Below are 21,967 nucleotides of genomic sequence, written 5' to 3' on the forward strand. Positions count from 1 at the left end.
TGCTAGGTAACTCAAGGGATGAATCATTAGACTCCTTCAACCTTTTTCTAGAGGCACTCCTGTCTACAGGAGCAATTTTATTCTCAGAGTATGTGGCCCTGGTTTGTCTCCTCTGATTGCCCGCTTGGCTATGGGATTGATTGTTGCCATTGGAGATAGCTCGAGGGACAGAGAGAGTACAATTCCCATCTGAGTTTACAAGATGCACTAAATCTGCCCACTCAGCCACCTCTGAAATCTTGCTTGGGGAATTAACGCAATTAGAATTACTATGAGGCATGAAGTCGGTACTGTCAGGTGTGTCGAATCATATTTCCTGAGATCATGGTCAATCTCGTGTAGTTTGGAAAGAAATAGATTTTCCTTATGCATCTCCCCCGAACTAGCTTAATTTGAACCCACTAGACCAACTTGAATCCAATTACACGAGATGTTTAAGGATTAACTAAATTACACCCAATTAAGAATTAACCCTAAGAAGTTGGTCTAGTGGGTTCAAATTAAAATTTCTAGCTAACATTTTGAGGCCAACTTAAAGAGGTTTGTAGTAATTTGTTTATAACAATGGTGAGACTATATACACAATTAGGGGGCTACACACCACACATAATCTGACACTGCCCAGGGGTGGTTTGATACATTTGGGGGCCTAAGGTAAAAATTGATTATCTTATTTTAGATGCAAAATTTCTACTAATTAATATGAATTACGTAGAATTTTTTATTTTTTTTAGAAATTTTATAGATAGAAAAAGTTTGACAAATTTTTTCATACTTGTTGTGGCAGATTGATAGTGGTAAGTAAAAAAATGGTGTTAGTGATAGACTTAGATGAGAACTAGTAAAAGTTTGCAAACTTAACTCTTATTATTATTATTATTATTTTTTTAGAAATGCAACATTCACAATATTTTTTACAACAAATCCTAGGTTTTAAGTTACCTTTTATTTTCTATTTGAAAATATCACTATAATTATTTTTTTTTTGTCATCAATAACAACCTACTACTTAACATTAGTTGTAAAAGTGTTGTGAAAAATATTGTGGACGTTGTATTTTTTTGCCTCTTTTATTTATTTTTTATCTGATAAAAAAATATTATTATTTTTATTTATTTATTATAAATAACTCTATTGGTTAAGATTTATGAACTTTTTTTTTATTTGGAGCCTTAGGGGGACCGCATTTTTTCCCTAACACTCAGCCGGCACTGACACTGCCCCATCTGCTTCCATATCCCTAGTGAGTTCCTAATAAAGATTGTTGTCCTATCACTTAATTATTTTGAATGGTGTGGTGATAAGATTTTTTGGCACGATGCCAAGATGATCACTATAAATGAAGGTTGTTGTGGTTGAGCGACTTATGCTGCAAATATTGATGGCAACGCAACGCAACGCAACGCTAAATTAACAAGCTGTAGAGATATATACGTGGACTGTGTTGTTATATCACCTGTATGAAAAAAGCTTCAACTTTCAAGTTCTTTCTTTTGGTATATACACACACATATATATATATATATATATATATTCTCTGTCTTTCTGTCATAATTCCTTAAGTTCATAGGGAATGTAATTAATGATATTTAGGGGCCGTTTGGAAAAGTGTTTTGAGCAATAATTTTTAGTATTTAAACAGCATTACATATATTTTTACATATTTTTTCACCCACACGTATTTTTAAAAAATACAAACAACGTTGCTAGAACAATATTACCAAACAACCCTTTAACCATTTGATTTGATGTTAATTAATAACTCCATCGTGTTGCTTAAATCAACCAAAAACATAAGCAACAATGCATTATGACTTGTGGGGCTTCATGCTTATACAAACTTTACAAGTACTTGTTGTCAAGTCATCCTACAATACTCAAAACTATAATCTATCATATCATATGTTTGAAGAATACTATGCTTTTACACTCTTAAATAACACTTTTTTTTTTCTTTTCAAAATATATGTAAATAAAATTGAAAATTCATGCCAAGAAAAAAGAAAAAAGAAAACATGCAGCATGAAACCTACTTAATATTGTGCCCAAATTCTCACTAGTCTTCCAAAGTTTCAACTTTAGAGTTCAGAATTATGGATAAATAACACACGCCCTATTACATACAATGCGTAAAATATTTTTAAACCGAAATGAAATCGTGACACTACCCCCCTTGGCCCTTGGACTTATTGTTCAACTATATATGTACGTCCTTTACAGACGCCTGGACCCGTTTCTTAAAATTTCTACAAGCGTCAAATAATGCATAAAAGAGACTAGCTAGCTAGCATTCAGAATACCAGCTGTTAATTTTCACAGGACAAAGTTTTGATCCACTTTCAATAATATCTTAATAAATATATAGTACCAACTGTCGTGGCGTGCTAAGATTAGCCCAAAAGTGTGATTGAACACCGAAGCTGGTTCATCTTTTATTTATTTGAAAAGTTGTTCACCAAACATTCTACTTTTTTTTTTTTTTTGAATATCCAAACATTCTACTTTTCCATTAAAAAAAAAATTATACTAATTCTTTTTTTTTTTTTTTTCCTGATAACCTTTCTAGAGCAATTCATGTAAATACATCTCTAACTGGTTTTTATGACTTCTCAATAATATTTTATAATTTTATTTGAAAAAATGTTACGTTTATAATATTTTCACAATATTTATATAATATATTATAGATAGTAAATTATTATTGGTTTTAATTTGAATCCACAATTTAGATTGATTTTTTACCTACCTGTAATAGGTAATAATAACTTACCATTTAATATTTGTTGTGAAAATATTTTAAATGTCTCTTTTATTTATTTATGATATAAAAGGTGGTGACTAACTAAACTTGAATTGTCTTGTTCATTTCGTTTAGAGAAGGTTTAATGTGTTTGAAAGGCAGGCAACAATTGGGGAGGTACTTTTTATATAGCCAAAAAAAGAAAGGGTGTCATTCTCAAAAAAAAAAAAAAAAAAAGAACAAACAAGAATTCTAATAAGCTTAAATAATAGTAACCAACACTCTTGCCTCTAACATATATTTGGTCAACATTATTTTCATTTAATGACCATTATGGTCCCCATTGCAACTCGATAATTAGGTATTATTAATTGTAAAGTAGATAGAATTGATTATAGAGTCATTAATATAGAAAATAGGGTTGCTAGCTACTAGCTAGTTTTGATGGAGGATGAGGATCCCTTGCCACTATTGCATTAAATTCTCATTTTTCAAATTTATTCAGCTAAGAATAGAAATTGAAAATAGATTATAGGAGGTGCTACTGAGTACTGATGGCTCATTTTTATAAGATTTCCATTCATGACGAAACTAGTCCCATAATACATCAGTTAAAAAATATATATATATATATATATATATATATATATATATATATATATATATAGAAAGAGTGTTTCTCTAGAAGACTAGAACGGCCACGGGTACAAGACTTGTGACGTTATTATTATTTTTTCTTGTTGAGAAAAAACTAAGCATATTGGTGCATGATATATATATATATATATATATATATAGATTAGTGGGAAATGTTTGTTTTACACAAGCAAAATTATACTAAAATCGATTTAAAAATTACACTAAAATCGATTTTAGTGTAATTTTTGCTTGTGTAAAAGAGTGTGCAATAAAGTATATGTAATGAACAATACTGTATATTATTATTATTATTATTATGTTTGTGTCCCGATACTCTCTAAAATATGCCTTAATATAAGTAATTGGAATGTGATTTTTTACAGTGTCGATCTCCCTATACTCTCTAAAATACCCTACCATATAAGATTATAAGTAACATTAATCCTACCAAAAACAATAAGAAATGAGTACAAATAAAAAAGAAGTTAATTTTAATAAAATAAAAAATCAAAACTCTTTAAAATGAGGTTAAACTTAACCGCATTTTATTAAAAATTAGCATACTGTTTTTATTAATTAAGAGTTAACAAATTGCAGTTATTTGTCCCCCCCCCCCCCCCCCCCCCAAAAAAAAAAAAAAAAACTAATTGCTGTTATAAGAGATTTCTCCTCCATGATTTAGTTGCAGTACCTATTAAACATATATCCCTATTTTGTTTTTTGTATTTAACAAGTTTATATTTTTGAAAGTAACGTAATCTTTATACAGTATGTTACAATCCTTATCATGTAAATTCATTTATATTTATATAAATATAAGACAAAATACATACTACTTACTACATCAAACACACTTTTGTTCCTTTAAAGTAGTTATCATCTTCATTAATTATCATCTTGTATTGCAAACTTAACTAATTCACTTCATTGTTTTTTTTTTTTTTGTTTCTTTTGTGCCGTTTTGATTTTACCCCCCACCCCCTTTTCGAACTTTAAACCATATTTGATATTTCTATTTTTAAGGAAGAAGAGAAATTTTTTTTATCCTCAAACTTCAAACCGTATTTGAAAATTTTTAATTACTTTCTTAATTTTTTTTAATTGATCAAAAGTTTTATAATTTAATTGATCAAAAGTTTTATAATTTAATTGATTGACACTTCTAATATTTTCAATGAAAATATTTATGATGAGTAAAATCATTTCTACTTCAACCATCAAATTATTAAAAAAAATATAAAAAAACTTCATGATTGTAATAAAGTGGGCAGAGGAGCTAACATCAGCTATATTGTTTCTTACATTCACAAAAAAAAAACTATATCGTTTATTACAGAGTCATATGACAAAGATTTTTGTACAATTTACAGCTAGATCAGCATATTTCTGGTGTGTGCGCATTAAATGACGTAGCGGTTCTATAATTTTTTATAATATATATACACAAAGGGTATAGCCCAAATGAGACAAATACGAATCAACACTTTTTGTGTCACCTTAGTAGCCAAAAAGCAAAGATTCATCTAGTTAAAAAAAAAATGCAGTTCCTCTTTAGTTTGTCTTCTTTTTCTTCTTCGGCTATAGTATTGTTTAGTCTCATTGCCTTTGTTCTTTTCTGCAACACCAATGCTGTTTTAAGGCTACCACAAAATATTTCGGTGCCTGCAGTTATAGCTTTTGGAGATTCAATCGTGGATACAGGCAACAACAACCATCTAAAAAGTGTAGTTAAGTGCAATTTCGCTCCGTATGGGAACGATTTTAGTGGCAAAGTTCCAACAGGTAGATTCGGCAATGGAAAGGTCCCAGCAGACCTAGTAGGTATATATCTCTCTCTTTCTTTCTCTCTTTGCATTTGTACTAGTCTTTTTTACATTGGGGTTTGTTTGTTTTCTATCTCTATTATGTTATTTGACTTGAAAAATTCAAGCTTTAACATGGTCCTCGGTAAAATTACAGTAATTTGACCCAAAGGAACAAGTAGAAAACCTTTACTCGTATGTAAATTTTTTCTTTTATTAGAGGTTTTAGTGTGTCATGGTAGGCAATTTTATACTATTGAGGAAAACTATCTATTTTTATTCATTACTCTGCTTTAGATCTTAGTTCCACTTCCCAATAACCAATCAATGGTGTCATTTTTTGCATGTGAGTGCATGAGTGATAGTTCTCGCTCCTCTACGTGCACTGCTTTCTCTGTTTGCCCATAATCTTGGCAGAAGTTAGACGCAACTAGTCAGTCTAGTCTGCCCTTTTTTCTTTCTTTCCGTCTTTATGTTTTAGTTGAGAGAGAGTAAGAGATACAGAGAGTAAGAGAGGTGACTTTAAATTGGGTTACAAAAATGTCGAAGAAAAATAAAAGAAATTCAGACCTAGTATTTTCATTCATTATTTGTGTAGTATATGTTGGATTCTCAAAAAAAAGAAAAAAAAAGAAAGAAGTTTGTGGTCTATGTATTTTGACTATTATCATAATTAAGATGATAACGTTTTAATCCTAAAAAACCAAAGATCCTGAAATGACAGATGGACTTGACAGTCCATTTGTTCCACAATCTGGCTTTGCTTTAAATGCCTTGTCTGGTGGTTGAGTAGTTGAGACCCAGTGATGAAGAGAGAGAGAGAGAGAGAGAAGAATAATGGCTCTCTTCATATTCTTGCAATTTGCAGAGTGAGCATCACTGCATCAGATGAATCTATGATATGTACTCTTATAACTATCGACAAGGCCCAAATGAGTTTGTACGAATTAAGGCTCGTCAGGGATAATTAGGTTATTTTACAATATAAATAAATTGCACACTGAACTTTTAAAAATTGTTATATAATTTGGCGGTGAAAGTAAACTGCATGGGAATTCTTGTTCTTTTGTAGGATTTATCCCCATCCATAATCTCCCACCTAAAGTTTTTGTAAAGAACCCTGGTCTGGGTGATGGGGTTGGATCCTCTTAATATGTACTTTTTATTAATAAATATATATATATATATATATACACACACGTACTAGTTCAAATTTATTTTATTGTCTAATTTTGTTTCAACTTTTAGCTGAGGAATTGGGAATTAAAGAGCTTGTGCCAGCATATTTAGATCCACAGTTGCAACCTCAAGAGCTCAAGACAGGTGTATGTTTTGCTTCAGGTGGCTCAGGATATGATCCATTGACACCCAAAATAGCGGTATGCACATAAAATTTTGTTACTTTCATTTTGGATTTAAATTCTATAAGACTATTTAGAATACCCATACATGCACCATCTATTTTTTTCCACTTCAAACTCTTAAAAAATTAAGTAATAGATAGCTCCATATTGAAGATCACTGTAATCTATCCTTATTTACTTCAGTACTAAAAAAAATTATTACTTCTCTAAAAAAAATTTAAATAAAAAAGTACTACATCTTGATTCCCTCCCAAATACAATATAGGAGGACTTGGGCTTTCTTTTTGGATGACTAGGATTCTTGCTTTGGGTCCAAACCAAGGAAAAGACCTTTTGGATTTGGGAATGTCTAAGTGAACCATAGAATATAATGATGATGTATCTGTCGGTGGTGAGCCACTATGGCTTCTGTTTTTTTGTTTTGTTTTTTTTTTCTTTGGGGGGCATAGTGGGCCAGCCGTCAGCATGGGTCTCTCCATTGTGTTAATGTGTGGATTGTGGGGTACCTATAAAATTAATAAAAAAGATACAGAGTCCATTTAATTTTGCTCAAACGAATCTAAGTGATTTATTTAAATACTAATACATATAAATAGTTTTATAAATAACATAAATTGATTGTACGAGATTAAGATAGTTAGCTAAACTTTGTCCTTTACCTACATGCTTTGTGCCTACTATTCTTTCTCTTATTCCAATTTTTTTTTTCTTCCAAAAGTCGGTCCTATCTTTGGACGATCAATTGAGAATGTTCAAAGAATACACAGGGAAGCTTAATGGAATTGTTGGAACGGAGAGGACAAAGTTCATCTTGGCCAATAGTTTATATCTCGTGGTAGCAGGTAGTGACGACATTGCCAATACATATTTTGTTGCTCATGCACGAGAATTGCAGTACGATATCCCTTCTTACACTGACCTTATGGCCAACTCTGCTTCCGAATTCTTAAATGTAAGTTTTCATCTCCTCAATTTAACGTCCATCACTCATTGGCTTTCTTTTTTTATACTCATTATTGTTCCCAAACTCTAATTTTCCCTTACAAGAATAATTGTAGCAAAGGGAGTAGTACTATCATTGGTGGGTTAAAAAGAGATTTCAGTGACATGTTCAGATTAGAAGTTAGAACTAGCTTATTACCTAAGATTTGTTACGTCAATATTATGGATGTAACAATACTCTAATAACGCCCTATATCTCTCTGTAACTAATTTATGTGTCTTGTTATGTTCTTAAGCAAATATATGCGCTAGGGGCGCGAAGGATTGCAGTATTCAGTGCACCGCCAATAGGATGTGTGCCATCACAGCGAACTCTGGCCGGAGGATTACATAGAGGGTGCGCAGATAAGTACAATGAAGCAGCAAAGATGTTCAACTCAAAACTTACTGCCAAGATAGACTCCCTTAACAGGAACCTGCCCAATAGTAGGATTGTCTATATTGACGTTTACAACGCTCTACTTGATCTCATTGAAAACCCTGAAAATCATGGTAAATCATTAATATTATTACTACTATTATATAAACATTACCATTACTATGTTTCATCAATGTACCTTTCCTATCGTCTTGATCATAATTTCTGGTTTCTTCTTGTTTTTTTAATATGTAATGCAGGCTTCCATGTTGTGGAAAAAGGGTGCTGTGGTACAGGGGATATAGAGGTAGCTATACTGTGTAACCCAGCATCTCCCATTTGCAAAAATGCGTCTGATTATGTATTTTGGGATAGTTATCATCCCACTGAAGCAGCATACAAAGCCCTTATATCTCCACTCCTCCAAAAGTACCTCAGTAGCTTCTTCTGAGGCAACCAACATAGCCAAAGTCTCTTCAAGTCGAATTGCACCACGTACTCTTATTTATTTCAATTGGCTCGTCTAAGTCATATTTTCAAGTTCAATGGCGATTCCGGCTTTTCATTCATGATATATAAATATATGTCAATTTAGAATTGGATTGTTTTCCCCCTACTATTGTAACCATAGTTGGTCATGGTTTCCACAATAAAACATTGTGGTACGTACCGTATTAGTTTCATACATCTGTACGTACGGTATTAGTTTCTTACATGTGTGTTTCAATGAGTTGAAGTATGTAACATTATATGACTATTTAAGTATTCTACAAATTTGGCTCCACTTATTACACATGCTATTTGCATTCCATCAAGCGGACGTAAATTGATTCCTTTTTCTTTACTATGTTGCCTCAAACACGTGTCTATAACAAAAGCAATGCCTTGGATTAATTATAATTGGTTATCATTGATTACCACAGTTCGTTTAATACCACACGGCATCAAAGCAAAATTTCTCTTGCAAATATTCTCCTCAAGACAGAGCAAGGATTTTGGCTTTGATTGAATTTGAGTAGTTTTATATTTTTATAAATGTTTTTTTTTAATCCTCTTGCCTTTGATGACGGCCGTACAAGAATTGGCGTAAAAAATCAAAGGCTAATTGACCACGTTTTTGGTTGTCTTATGACAAAAATCAAAGGCTAGTTGACCAAGTATTTGGTTGTCTTATGAAGAAGTACGTTTAATTTCAACTCTTGAGTCAATCAAAGCCTTGTTTGGTCATAAGTTTTACAATATCCTTATCTTGATTTGTCATGTTTCCATTCCAGATCAGCGTAGGTCTATTCAAGATATGGTATGAACCTAAATTGAGTCAAGAATAGCCCCAAACCACCTTGGTGAAGCCCATATAATTTTGTTACCGAGAACCCTTTGACATCGATTAGCCTCTTCTAAGAGCATCTCCAACGGTTTGGGCATCCGGCCCTAGTAGCTAAAATTTGGAGAATGAGGTGCACTGTAGATGCTCCAACAGCTTTGGCAAACATGAATTTTTTTTTGGCTAATGAACAGTAGCCCATCAAGTCTGATGGGCTACTGTTCATTCTTCAAATACATTTTTTCTATTATAATAATGATGTGTTGTATAAAAAAATGTTGGAAGATGTGTAGTTGTTAAAAAAAGAATAAATAATGAATGAAAAAATAATATTTAAATAAGATAGAGAATGAGATAGAAAATCTGTTAGATGTGTATTTGAAAAAGTGGGTAGGTAAAAATTAAATGTCACTGTTCATTCTCCAAACAGTACAAAAATTTGAAGAAACTGTTGGAGATGCTCTAAGGCGTACTTATACTGTCGATCCATTTTTCAGTTGGAGATCCAGAATTTTTGACATATTTGAGTTTGTATCAGCCAGTATTGGTCTATAGTATGTAGGTTGGTAAACTATAAATAAAAAGTTCAAGTACTCTTTGTGTGTTTTTATAGTCCAATTCAAATTCATATTGAAAGTTCGGATTTGTGTAAATACACAATAGCTTGTTTAGACCGCCAAATTAAAATTACAGTTAGATAGCTTTTACTCTAACTTATACTAAGTGCAGAACAATAATAAAGAAGCGCAAACAACCGTTATCACTATCTTAAGCCACATTTATCCATTATCAATAATAAAAGGAATGTTTAAGAGTAGGGAAGAGAGATGCAAACACAAGATAATACCGAAACGTGTTATCGAAGAGGAAACTGAAGAATTCAGCAAAAAACCTCTCTGCGACCCCCCAAGTCGAAATTGATTTACTAGTGAATAAGTTGGAGTATACAAATAACAAAAAACCCTTTAAGCTTAGTTTACCCAATGTACTTGATCCCTCCAAGCTCCTACTACCAACGGACTTCTCGGAATTTTGTTTTCACTAGCTTTCCGGATCCCGCAATACGCTAGATTGAATTCGCTAAGTCTCACTGGCTTTTTTTGGCAAATTCTCAAAACTTTCCAAGCTCCAAAACACTCACTACACTCTAAAAAGGTGTGCGTTGTGTTTGGGTACAAATCTCCTCTCAAGGTATGATGATGGGAGAGGGAAGAAGAAGAGGTTACAATGATTTCTCACTCCCTCCAAGCTCCTACTACCAACGGACTTCTCGGAATCTTGTTTTCACTAGCTTTCCGGATCCCGCAATACGCTCGATTGAATTCGCCAAGTCTCACCGGTTTTTTTTGGCAAATTCTCAAAACTTTCCAAGCTCCAAAACACTCACTACACTCTAAAAAGGTGTGCGTTGTGTTTGGGTACAAATCTCCTCTCAAGGTATGATGATGGGAGAGGGAAGAAGAAGAGGTTACAATGATTTCTCACTAAGGATGAGTAGGTCTTTTTTGAAAAGATGGGTGTGTTGTGTTGTAGAAAACCTATATAGGGTTTTTCTCTCTGAATAGCCTCTCTTACTTTTGTGGGTGATAAGGGTATATATATGGGTGAAGGGTAAGATAATGTACAAAACACTCACTACACTCTAAAAAGGTGTGTGTTGTGTTTGGGTATAAATCTCCTCTTAAGGTATGATAATGGGAGAGGGAAGAAGAAAAGGCTACAATGATTTCTCACTAAGGATGAGTAGCTCTCTCTCTAAAAGATGGGTGTGTTGTGTTGTAGAAAACCTATATAGGGTTTTTCTCTCTGAATAGCCTATCTTACTTTTGTGGGTAATGAAGGTATATATAATATGGGTGAAAGGTAAGAAAGTCACACTTAAAATCTTCCAGGCAGAGCGTTTCGCAAGTACCTCGCAAGATGGCCTGTCTCGCAAAGTACTCGCAAAATGCAGCTGGCACTTGACTCTTCAGTTTCCAACATGTGCTTCTCATGTGCCCTTTTTCGCGGGTTACTCTTCTCACGAACTTCTCGCGAGCTAGTCGCGAACTGCACTAATTCTTCATTTCATGCTCGATTCTTCACCAACTTAATGCTAAACCTAATATAATAAAATCCCACAAAATACAAGGAAATAATTTAATACACTTACGACACTTTTTGTCATGGAATAAAGCCAACATAAAATATAGTTGTAAATCACAATTTTACACATAACTCATGCCTAGACAACTTAAGAAGAAGGAACTCACTATAATCTTGACACCAAACTTGGTAGCTAGTTAATTGATTGAGACTATATCGACAGCCTCTCAATCGCTATTCTATTGATTGAGAATCGCTGATCTTGATTCTTAATCAAGCCCATTAAGTCTTTAAATCCTTGTAATTTCGAGCAATATTTGTAGAACATAAAAGGACTACAATAGAGACGATTAAAATAAGTTTGGAGAGAACTGTGTTTGTATATATAGGGTCCGTTTAGATACCACTTATTTTACTAAAAACTGAAAACACTGTAGCAAAATAATTTTTAAATGTGTGAATAGTGCCGTGGGACCAATTTTTAATGAAAGTTTTGTTGAAAAAAGAGGTTTGTGGGTCTCGTGAATAGTACACGGGACCCATTGGAAAAGCATTTTGCAGTTGGAACGTGCTTCTCCAAAAAAAAAAAGAAAAAGAGGAACGCAAAACGCAGATGCTGGGCTGTAAACGCAATCCAAACGCATACATAGTGTTTTTATGACTAAGTTCTCATTCACTATCAAATGAAATAAGATATAAAGATTAGTAATTAAAGTTGAAGCCACTAAATTCAACATATAAGTGCTGTTATGAAAAGCTTCAAGGTGGTCCTTGAAGTCACGAATGGGTTGTTTGTATGAACGGAATCTAGAGAAGAAGAGTCTAACAAGGTTGGAGTTACATGTGGTCATATGATTAAGCCACTACTGGAGGTAGTATAATTATTAGGGTTACTTCTATTGAAAGAACTTAAATTCTAATAGTGGATTTGTTTCCTTGAGGGTTGGTAGTAAATCCCAAGAGTGTTTTCCTATTAGGTTTTTCACTTCATAACCATATTGCTGTGTCATTTATTTTTTTTCACTTGATTTGATTGCCAAATTGTTGTGTGACATGATTAATAAAAACTAAGCATGCTAATCATAATTAGTTAATTACTTGATTTGAGGACCCAAAAAAAAAAAAAGGCTTAAAATTGAATAAAGTTAGCAGCCAGGGTCTAAATTTTTTCCATGTGTGTGTGATTTTTTTTAGTGTCTACCTTCCTCTTCTCTCCAAAATCCTCTAACATAAAATTAACATTAATCATACTGAAACATAAGAAATGAGTACAATTTAAAAAGAAAAAAAAGAAAAAAAAAAGAAAAGAAAGAAGGTAAAGTTAATATAGTAAACAGAAAAAATTAAAAATTTTCAAAATGAGGTCAAAACTCATTTTCTTAAAAATTACTAGCATACTATTTTTATTAAGAGTTAACTTATTACGGTTAATTATCAAAACCCAAAAGCCAATTCCCATAAAAAAAAAAAAACTAATTGGATTATTAGATCAGATTTTTCCTCCATGATTTAGTTGCGGACGTCGAACGCCAATTTTCTAACATAACTTTTATATTAAGAGCATTTATCATCTCTTTGTATTGCAAATTTAACTAATTCAGTTCATTATTATTTTTGTTTCTTTTGTGCTGTTTTGTTCTTTTGCAAACTTCAAACTATATTTGACAATTCTATTTTTAAGAAAGCGACAAAAAAACTTTCTATGATGCTTTCTCATGATTCTGAGTTTCTGACTGTAATAAACTGGAGGGCTAACATCAACTATATTGTTTATTAATTAAAGAGTCATATATATATATATATATATATGTGTGTATGTGTGTGTGTGTGTAGGGATGACAATTCTTGCCTGACCTGCGGTACCCTGCCCGGCCCGATAAAGAATAGGGTTGAGTTTGGATTTAAAAATAAAACTCGAATTGGGTCCGGGTCGAGTTTGGGTTTTGGCAAAAACCTAGCTTGAACCCGGACTCGACCCGACTCGGTTAGCCTAAATATAAAATTACAAAAAAACCTACCTATATATATATATATATATCACAACCCTAACCTAAAACTCATTTCTCTCTCAACTCAGTCGCCTCCCTCACCTCACCCTCACTGACTCTCACTCAGACACTCACATCTCATCCTCACCCTTACTCTCATTCACTCACCGACCCACCCTCACCCTTGTGGAGGAGCACGGATCTTGTGGTGGTTGCCGTCTTTGTCACGGAGTAGCACGGGATTGTTAGATCGGAGAGAGATGTGATTATCGAAGTTTAGTGATTGGAGTTTTGTGATGATCGGAGATGTGATGTCGGAGTTTTGTGATGATTGGTCCATAAATGATAAATGAAGTTTTGTTTCTTCTATTTTTTGTGTTTATTTATTATTTATTTTCTATCTAAGGATCTCATTTTAGCAAGACTGATAATAATGTTGATTGATTTGTGTTGGTGTTTGTGTTTGGGTTTATTTATTTATTCATTTATTTTTTAATAAGATTGGGTCGAATTGGGCCATGGATTAGGCCCATAAGTGGCTGGACAGGCCCATAGGGCCTGCGGAGACTCGACAAGCTGGGTTTGGGGCTAAAAAAAAAGACATTTATTAAATGGGCCGAGTCCAAGTAACAAAGGAGGGCTCGCGGGTCGGGTCCGGGTATCAAAAAACCTGGTCCAAACCTGACCCGTTGCCGTTCCTACTGTGTGTGCGCAATTTAAAGGGAGCAACCCAACTGAGACAGACAAATCATTACTTTTTGTGTCACCTAAGTTGAGAGCAAGCAAAGATTCGTCTAGCTAAAATAATGCACTTCCTCTTTAAAAAATGGTCTTCTTCTTCTTCAGCTATAGTATTGTTTAGTCTCATTGCCTTTGTTCTTTTCTGCAACACCAATGCTGTTATAAAGCTACCAGGAAATGCAACCATTCCAGCAATTATAGCTTTTGGAGATTCAATCATGGATACGGGCAACAACAACCATCTAAAACCTCTATGAAAGTGCAATTTTCGTTCGTATGGGAGAGCTTTTATAGGGAAAAAACCAATAGGTAGATGGACCAATGGAAAGGCCCCCACAGACCTAATAGGTATCTCTCTCTCTCTCTCTCTCTCTCTGTGCAGTTTTGGTCTTGGTCTTTTTCCAAAGGGGTTTGTTTGTTTTCTATCTCTATTCAAAGTATGCCGGAGGCACAAACATTAACATGGTACACTAGTTTTTTTTTTGAGAGAGTTTCAACCTATGACGATCGCTCCTAATGAATAATAATAGCTCTTTATCATCACACCAATACACCAATCGGATTTTGGTGTAAGTGGGGATTGAATTCCAGATTTCTTATTCAACTATCAGAGATTTTGTCAGTTGAGCTAACCGGAACCTACTAAAAATTACATTGATTTGACCAAAAAAAAAAAAAAAAAGTTTCTCTCATGTTTTTCTTTTAAAAGGTTTTAGTGTCGTGGTACGTAGGCAGACTGATCCTAGTGAGGAAACTTTCTATTGTTACTCATGGGAAAAAAGTTTAGATGATAAAAGAAATTTAGACAAACTATTTTCATTCATTATTTTTGTTGTATATGTATATGAATATAATATTGTAGAGACACTCAAATTTCAAAAGACTAAACTTAGGGCCCCGTACTTACATTTGAGGTCTGGGCTGATACTGAATGCTTGGGATTTTATATATCTGTTAAAAGGATGCTTTATAAAGAGATTTACTTGACTGAATTGTATTTTATAATTCTATTTCACCTTTCAGCGGAGGAGTTTGGAATTAAAGAGCTTGTGCCACCATATTTGGATCCACACTTACAACCTCAAGATCTCAAGACAGGTATATGCTTTGCTTCTGGTGGTACTGGATATGATCCATTGACAGCCAAATTATTGGTACATTCAATTTTGAGCATTTCTTTTTTGGATTTAAATTCTATAGAACTATTTAAGACTCTCAAATTTACAGTATCTGGATCATTCTCATTGGGTTATGCATAACCCACTAAAATGCAAAATAATTTATGCAGATACTGTAAATTATCTGGATCATTTATGCAAAATAATTTATTCCTCTTTTATTCTCTCATTTTCTTCTCTCTCATACTTTTAACATTAATTGTAAAATAAAAAAGAGATGTAGGATATGTAAGTATGTTGTAAAAGTGAGTATTAAAAATAAATAAAGTGGCATTTTGGTGAGTCAATTTTTTTTTTGGGTATAAATTAATGGGAATGCACAATCTTTTTTCCAATTCGAAATTTTAAAAATTATGGAATAGATAACTGTAGTCTAACCCTATTATATTAGTATTACTACCGTAAAACAAGAGTACTACATCTCAAAGAAAAAAAAAAAAAAAAAAAAATAAGGCTACATATCTTTATTATTATTTTTTTCTTGATACCCCTAAGTATAGGACTTGGGCCAGAATTCCAGCTTTTGGTCCAAAGCAAATGACCTTTTGGATTGGGAATGGCTCTTAGTGGCAACATCGGCAATGGCCCATCAAATCTATAATAACACCTATTGCTAACTATGTTTTATGGTGGTAAGGATTAGCTAGATTAAGATTGTGTCTTCTAAAAAAAAAAGATTGTGTTTATATTTGTGAAAAAAGAAAAGAAAAGAAAAGAAAAGAAGATTGTGTTTATACTTGGAGTTATCTATTCTTTAATTTAATTAAAAAGATATGATGTCATGTAATTAGATGGTATAAATATGTGGTTTAATAGCTGGTTTTATTTTTATTTTCATTTATTTTATTCAAAAGTCGGTTATATCTTTGCCTAATCAAATAAAAATGTTCAAAGAATACATAAGGAAACTTAATGGAATTGTTGGAGCGGAGAGGACAAATTTCATATTGGCCAACAATTACTGCCTGCTACCAATTACTGCGTGCTACCAAGAAAAATAGACTTTATTATGTTTCTCAGGCAGTAATTACGACATTACCAATACATATTATGTTTCTCATGTACGGAAATTTAGCTAAGATCTCTTCTTACACTGACCTTATGATCAAGTTTGCTTCCGGAATCTTAGAGAGGGCCGGCCCAACAAAATTTGGGACAGGGCGAAAATTTTATATGAGGCCTTTTAATATATAAACATTAATTAAATAAAATTATATAATAATAATTAAATTAAGACTTATTTGATATAAATACAGAAATTGATGAATAATACTAACTAAACTAAGGTTAATTTCATATAGAAGATTAAATATCATTGTTGAACCATAAATTTTTAAAAAAAAGAACTGAAAAAAAAAATTTATGGTGTGTGACTTAGTAGGAGATTAGTTTATAAAAATTAAGCTCCCAAACTATTAGAGGAGATTATCATCATTGATGATTTATCACATTTGTAGTATTTTTTTTTGAAACATTTTTGGGTTTCAATTGGTTTAAATTTTTATTGGTCTCTTATTTTGGAAGCCTTGTTAGAAATGAAAAAGAAAAATACTAAAGATGCTACAAAATGTTCACAATATAATATGATAATGACTGTAATTGATAAATTTCAAAAACTTAATTTTTTGTATTTGAATTAATTTTTTATGTGATTGGTGACATGTCAATTAAACCTATAGTAAAATTTGTGGTATTTTTAACATCACTCTTAAAAAAAAGTACCAATTATTTTAAAAAAATTTTGGGCTTTTTACAGAGGATAATGGGGCATTTTTTTGGTAGAGAAATTTTATTTTGGTTGTGGGGCCTTAGGCCTAGGCCTTGGGCCGGCCCTGATCTTAGAGGTAAGTTTTCATCTCCTCAATTTACTATCCATGACTCATTGACTTTATTTTTCATACTCATTATTGTTCCAAGGCTGTAAGTTTCCTACAAGAATAATCTTAGAAAAAGGAGTGAGAGTTAGAATATATGTGTTTAGGGGCCAAAATGGCAAAATACCCATTTCTCACAAACTTTACAAGAAAATGCTCTATGTCTGAAACTATTTAAGAATATGCATCTGTTTTGAAACTCGATTTTTGGACAATCGAGTTATATTGAAATGAAACTTAAAAAAAAAAAAAAAAATTGTGAAACTTGAGTTCATGGAACTTGAGTTCCACAAATTTTTTTTTATTTTTTAAAGTTTCATTTCGCTATAACTCGATTGTCCAAAAATCGAGTTTTACATTGAAACTCGATTTTCTAAAAATTGAGTTTCAAAATAAGGGTGTTTCCCTAAATAATTTCAAACAAGGGGCATTTTACTGGAAAGTTTATGAGAAAATGGTAAAACCCCATTTTGGCCTGTGTTTAGGTAAGAGTATCTTTTATTCATTATTCTCCTTTTTTTTTTTTTTTTTTTTCAAATTACTTATGATTAAAAAAAAATGAAAGAGATAAAAGTAAATGCCTTACCTTATTATACCAAAGAGCCAAAATTATAGATATAATGGCAAATAATGGGTCTTGTTAATAGGTGCTTTTAAGAAAATTTTTAATAAATCATTTTAGGAAAGTTTTGACGCCATTTTCATGATAAATATAAAAAGCTATAAAAAAATTAATTATTTTTTTACTTTTACCATAAAAAGTTTCTAAAAATATTTATTAAACCAATGCCCTTATAAATAGTGTGGTATGTACGGTATTAGTTCCATACTTCCATACATGTGTGTTTCAATGAGTCAAAGGAGTGTTTATACTAAGATTACATAACTATTTAAGTAAATTCTACAAATTTGGTTCGACTTACACGTTACTTGCATTCCATCAAAAGGACGTAAATTGATTTCTTTTTTCTTTTCTATGTTGTCTCAAACGCACGTACGTATGTATATATATAACAAAAACAATGCCTTTGATCAAGCACAATTGGTAATTATTACCACGTACACAGTTCATTTTACACCAATTTTTATTTATTTATTATAAATACAATAAGATTTGAATATATGACATCCATTTCTATTATTAGGCTAAGATAACAGTTAGTTTTTAGTGTGAGTGAGTTTTGAACTACCCCATATCCATTATTTGATAATAACAAGAGATGTTTGTATGAATATAACTTAATAAATAAATAAAATGAAGTTCATAGTTTACAAAAAATAAAAATAAATTAAATAGTGATAGTTCACAAAAATTTTACTGCACCTCTAGATAATAAAAAAAGAAAAAGAAAAAAAGAGAGGTCATAAGTTTTGTTGGGAAATTTAGACCCCGATTGATAGAATTAACAAGTTTTAATTTCAAGTTGTTAATTAGATTTATTATGAATAAATTTTGTTAAAACAAACAAACATCAATATCATGTCAATATCATGCACAACTGAATAGTAAATAAGACAAGATATGATGACTCAGGAAAACCATTGAAACAAACTAGTTTCATAGTAAAAAACCTGGGGGGAAACCTTCTCGAAAAGCAATTCATTATAGTAAAGAGAAGTTTCAGATCTAGTACAAAACCTTTGTCCCTAGACTTTACAATCCCCGTAAATGAACTTACAGCAGAAACCTTCTACTGTTTCAGAACTTCTGAATTCTTCAATATATGAACGCCGCCCTTTTGCATGGATCCCAGTATGTGACTAACTCCAGCAACTTGAAAATGTTGTTGGTTGCAAAGTTCTTCACTTCATCAACAATGAAGATCAAGAAGTACTTGGTTACAAAACCTTAAGGCGCAAAAGATGCAGTAACTTTTTGCAGAGAGAATAAGGTACTAGTTCACTTTTTGCATGTGTTCTCCATGTATTACGGCCTTTAAAATAAGCCTTAAATATGTCTAGGGTTGTGAGAAAAGAAACCCTACACATACATGTCAGCATGAGTTGAAAATTAGATTTGGAAATTCTGATTTTATAGATCTCGACAGATTCAGCTTCTTTTGAGCTTCGTTCTTAAGTCTCAATAGATATTGTTTCTATCGAGGTATCTATCGAGCTTTAATGAACAGTTTTTCTTCACTTGTTTTTTGGTTTAATCTTCATGATTTTAATACTTGGCTTGAATAACATATTTCTTGAAGTACTAATCTATTCTAGATCTACCAAATTACAAGTAAAGTGCATTTTGTCAAAGGATTAGCCAATTACATAAAATATATCTCTAACAATCTCCCCCTTTGGCAATCCGTGACAAAATCACAACAAAACAAATAATCATGAGAGAAGTTTTAAATCACTATACTCATAACCACTTGTTGTATTACAAAATAAATCTATCCCTACTACAAACTCTTGAAAAACTTTGCAGGATAAGAGTTCACGACATGATAGACTTTCACAACCTGTCTTTTTGAAACACTTAAACAAAACTCATCAAAACATCATGTGTGAAACAGAAATAAGGATTGCGTACATAAAGAAACATGTGTATAAAGATAGAAAAGAAACAACACATGTAGAGGTAGGTGAAGAAAACATATATCACCATCATCATATATATAAAAATAAAGTACAATGTATGTAAAAAAATGGTCACAAGACCGGTGTACAAGAAGCTAAAAGAAGCTCTTAAAACAACAAGGAGGTAAACACTCCCCCTAACAAGATGAAACACAACTCCCCCTTACAAAGGCATGTATTTCTCCCCCTAACATGTAGAATCTTAAAAGCAAATCACATTTTCTCCCCCTTTTTGTTATGATTGACAAAGGGTACAAGAAACTATAAAATTTCACCCGAGAAACATAAAGATGATCAAGGGGGCACAAAGAAACCATATAAATGCATGAATGTAATGAAATAAGATGCTATGAATGACAAGATAATAGAAAGATGCAAAACATTTGAAAAACAATGCATGCAAGAGGGTCTCAACAGATTGAGAAGCTGTCGAGCTGCTATCGAGTTGGCAGAAAGGACATAAAATTACCTCGATAGATTGAGATATGTGTCGAGAATCTATTAAGAAGCTACCCAGAAATCTCGATGGATTGAGAATTTGTTGAGAATGTATTGAGTAGACAGAGAGCACAGAAAATTGGCTCGATGGATCGACCTAGTTGTCGAGAAGCTATCGAGGTAAAATCCAGAGTCTTTGATAGAAGAAACTTGTGTCGAGCTGCTGTTGAGATGCTGCCGAGAAGGTATCAAGCAGCTGTCGAGAAGACAGAAGTAAGGTTTTCGAAGGGAGGAAAAACACAAAAGATGAATGCAACAAGATAACTATTCAAACAAGCATCCAAGTAGCATGTTAAGCACTCAAACACAGCTCAAATCTAGATGCAAAGCATTCTTAGAACAAAAACACTCACACACACTAAACAAGTCTAACCAATTTTATTTTTTAAAAACAAGTTAAGACATTTTAGCAAACATATATTAACACATGTATTCCTTATGATGACCAATCACATTGTATCTACACATGTATCAAAAGAAGCAAAGAATTTGCGTGTTGTGTGTGAAACATAGCAAGAGTGCATAAGTGTCTCATATTATGAAGATTTGAGACATGAGAAAATCAAATATACTCACACACAATCATAACTGTTTGATGGGGACTATCATCTTCGAGGTACATCTTATAACTTCTACATCTCCTAAAAACACGCTTGCAAACATATTAAAAGTATTTTGATTTTTTTTACTTTTATTTTTCTTTGCATATTTTTCTTTTAATCATGGCATGCATGGGCATATAAGAGAGAAAAAAAATACCCAATTATGTAAGCTAAAACATCATAATTTTGCTCTATTAAAGCACACAGATGTTATACATGATTGGCGGGCTTTAGTGGTGAGATGATTATTTATACTTTTCTCTTAGGATTTTCTAGTCTTTCCCATAAAAAGGAATGATATGAGTATGAGATATAAGAGATAATTTAATCTTACTCATCACAAATATGAGCCACAAAGCTTACTTGCTTAGTTGTGCATAGAAATGCCCATCTAATCTACAAGAGATACAAAGTTAAGAAACTTTATTTCAATGGCCATCAAAGATATACAAGTAACAACATACATAAACACACACTGTTTTTGTATATATATTTTTTGATTTTACTCTTTTTATTTTGAAAAAGAAACAAAATAAAGATTAAACAACTAAACAAAAACAGACAAACAACATGAAAGCATGAAAGAAAGATGCGGATGCATGAAAGCATGATTCCAAAAGTAGATAAGAAATCAAGCAAAGAGAGTTACTTTAAAAAGAAAGAATTAAAGCAGAGAACAACAAAAAAGACAATTAAGTCTTAGGCCAGCTCCTTTCTCATCCATATAGTGTGAGTCTTTGGCCGTGAAAATGAAAAGGCACGTGTTTTGTCGAGCTTTGTTCTTAAGTCTCGATAGATATTATTTCTGTTGAGGTATCTGTCGAGTTTTAATGAATAGCTTTTCTTCACTTGTTTCTTGGTCCAATCTTCATGTCTTTAATACTTGGCTTGAACAACATGTTTCTTGAAGTACTAAACCCATTTTAGATCTACCAAATTACAAGTAAAGTGCATTTTGTCAAAGGATTAGCCAATTACATAAAATATGTCCCTAACAAGTTTAACATGTCCTCATATCTTGATTTGTCATATTTCCATTCCAGATCAGCGCAAGCCTATTCAAGATCTGGAATGAACCTAAATTGTGTCAAGAACAGACCCAAACCACCTTGGTCGAGCCCATATAATTTTGTTTCCGAGAACTCTTTGACATCTATTGGCCACTTCTAAGGCATACTTGTACCGTCGCTCC

At 32.5% G+C, this 21,967-nt stretch overlaps 1 protein-coding gene across 1 annotated transcript; it reads left to right on the forward strand.

Moving 5' to 3' along the window:
* Positions 1 to 4,842: 4,842 nt before the first annotated feature.
* Positions 4,843 to 8,698, forward strand: LOC126712441 (GDSL esterase/lipase EXL3-like). The gene is made up of 5 exons (XM_050411769.1): positions 4,843 to 5,200; positions 6,430 to 6,560; positions 7,264 to 7,497; positions 7,784 to 8,039; positions 8,166 to 8,698. The coding sequence occupies exons 1-5, from the start codon at positions 4,918 to 4,920 to the stop codon at positions 8,354 to 8,356; spliced, it is 1,095 nt and encodes a 364-aa protein (XP_050267726.1). The 5' UTR covers positions 4,843 to 4,917; the 3' UTR covers positions 8,357 to 8,698.
* Positions 8,699 to 21,967: the final 13,269 nt, after the last annotated feature.

This window comes from Quercus robur, chromosome 2 (assembly GCF_932294415.1).
Source record: "Quercus robur chromosome 2, dhQueRobu3.1, whole genome shotgun sequence".
In the NCBI taxonomy this organism is placed as follows: domain Eukaryota; kingdom Viridiplantae; phylum Streptophyta; class Magnoliopsida; order Fagales; family Fagaceae; genus Quercus; species Quercus robur.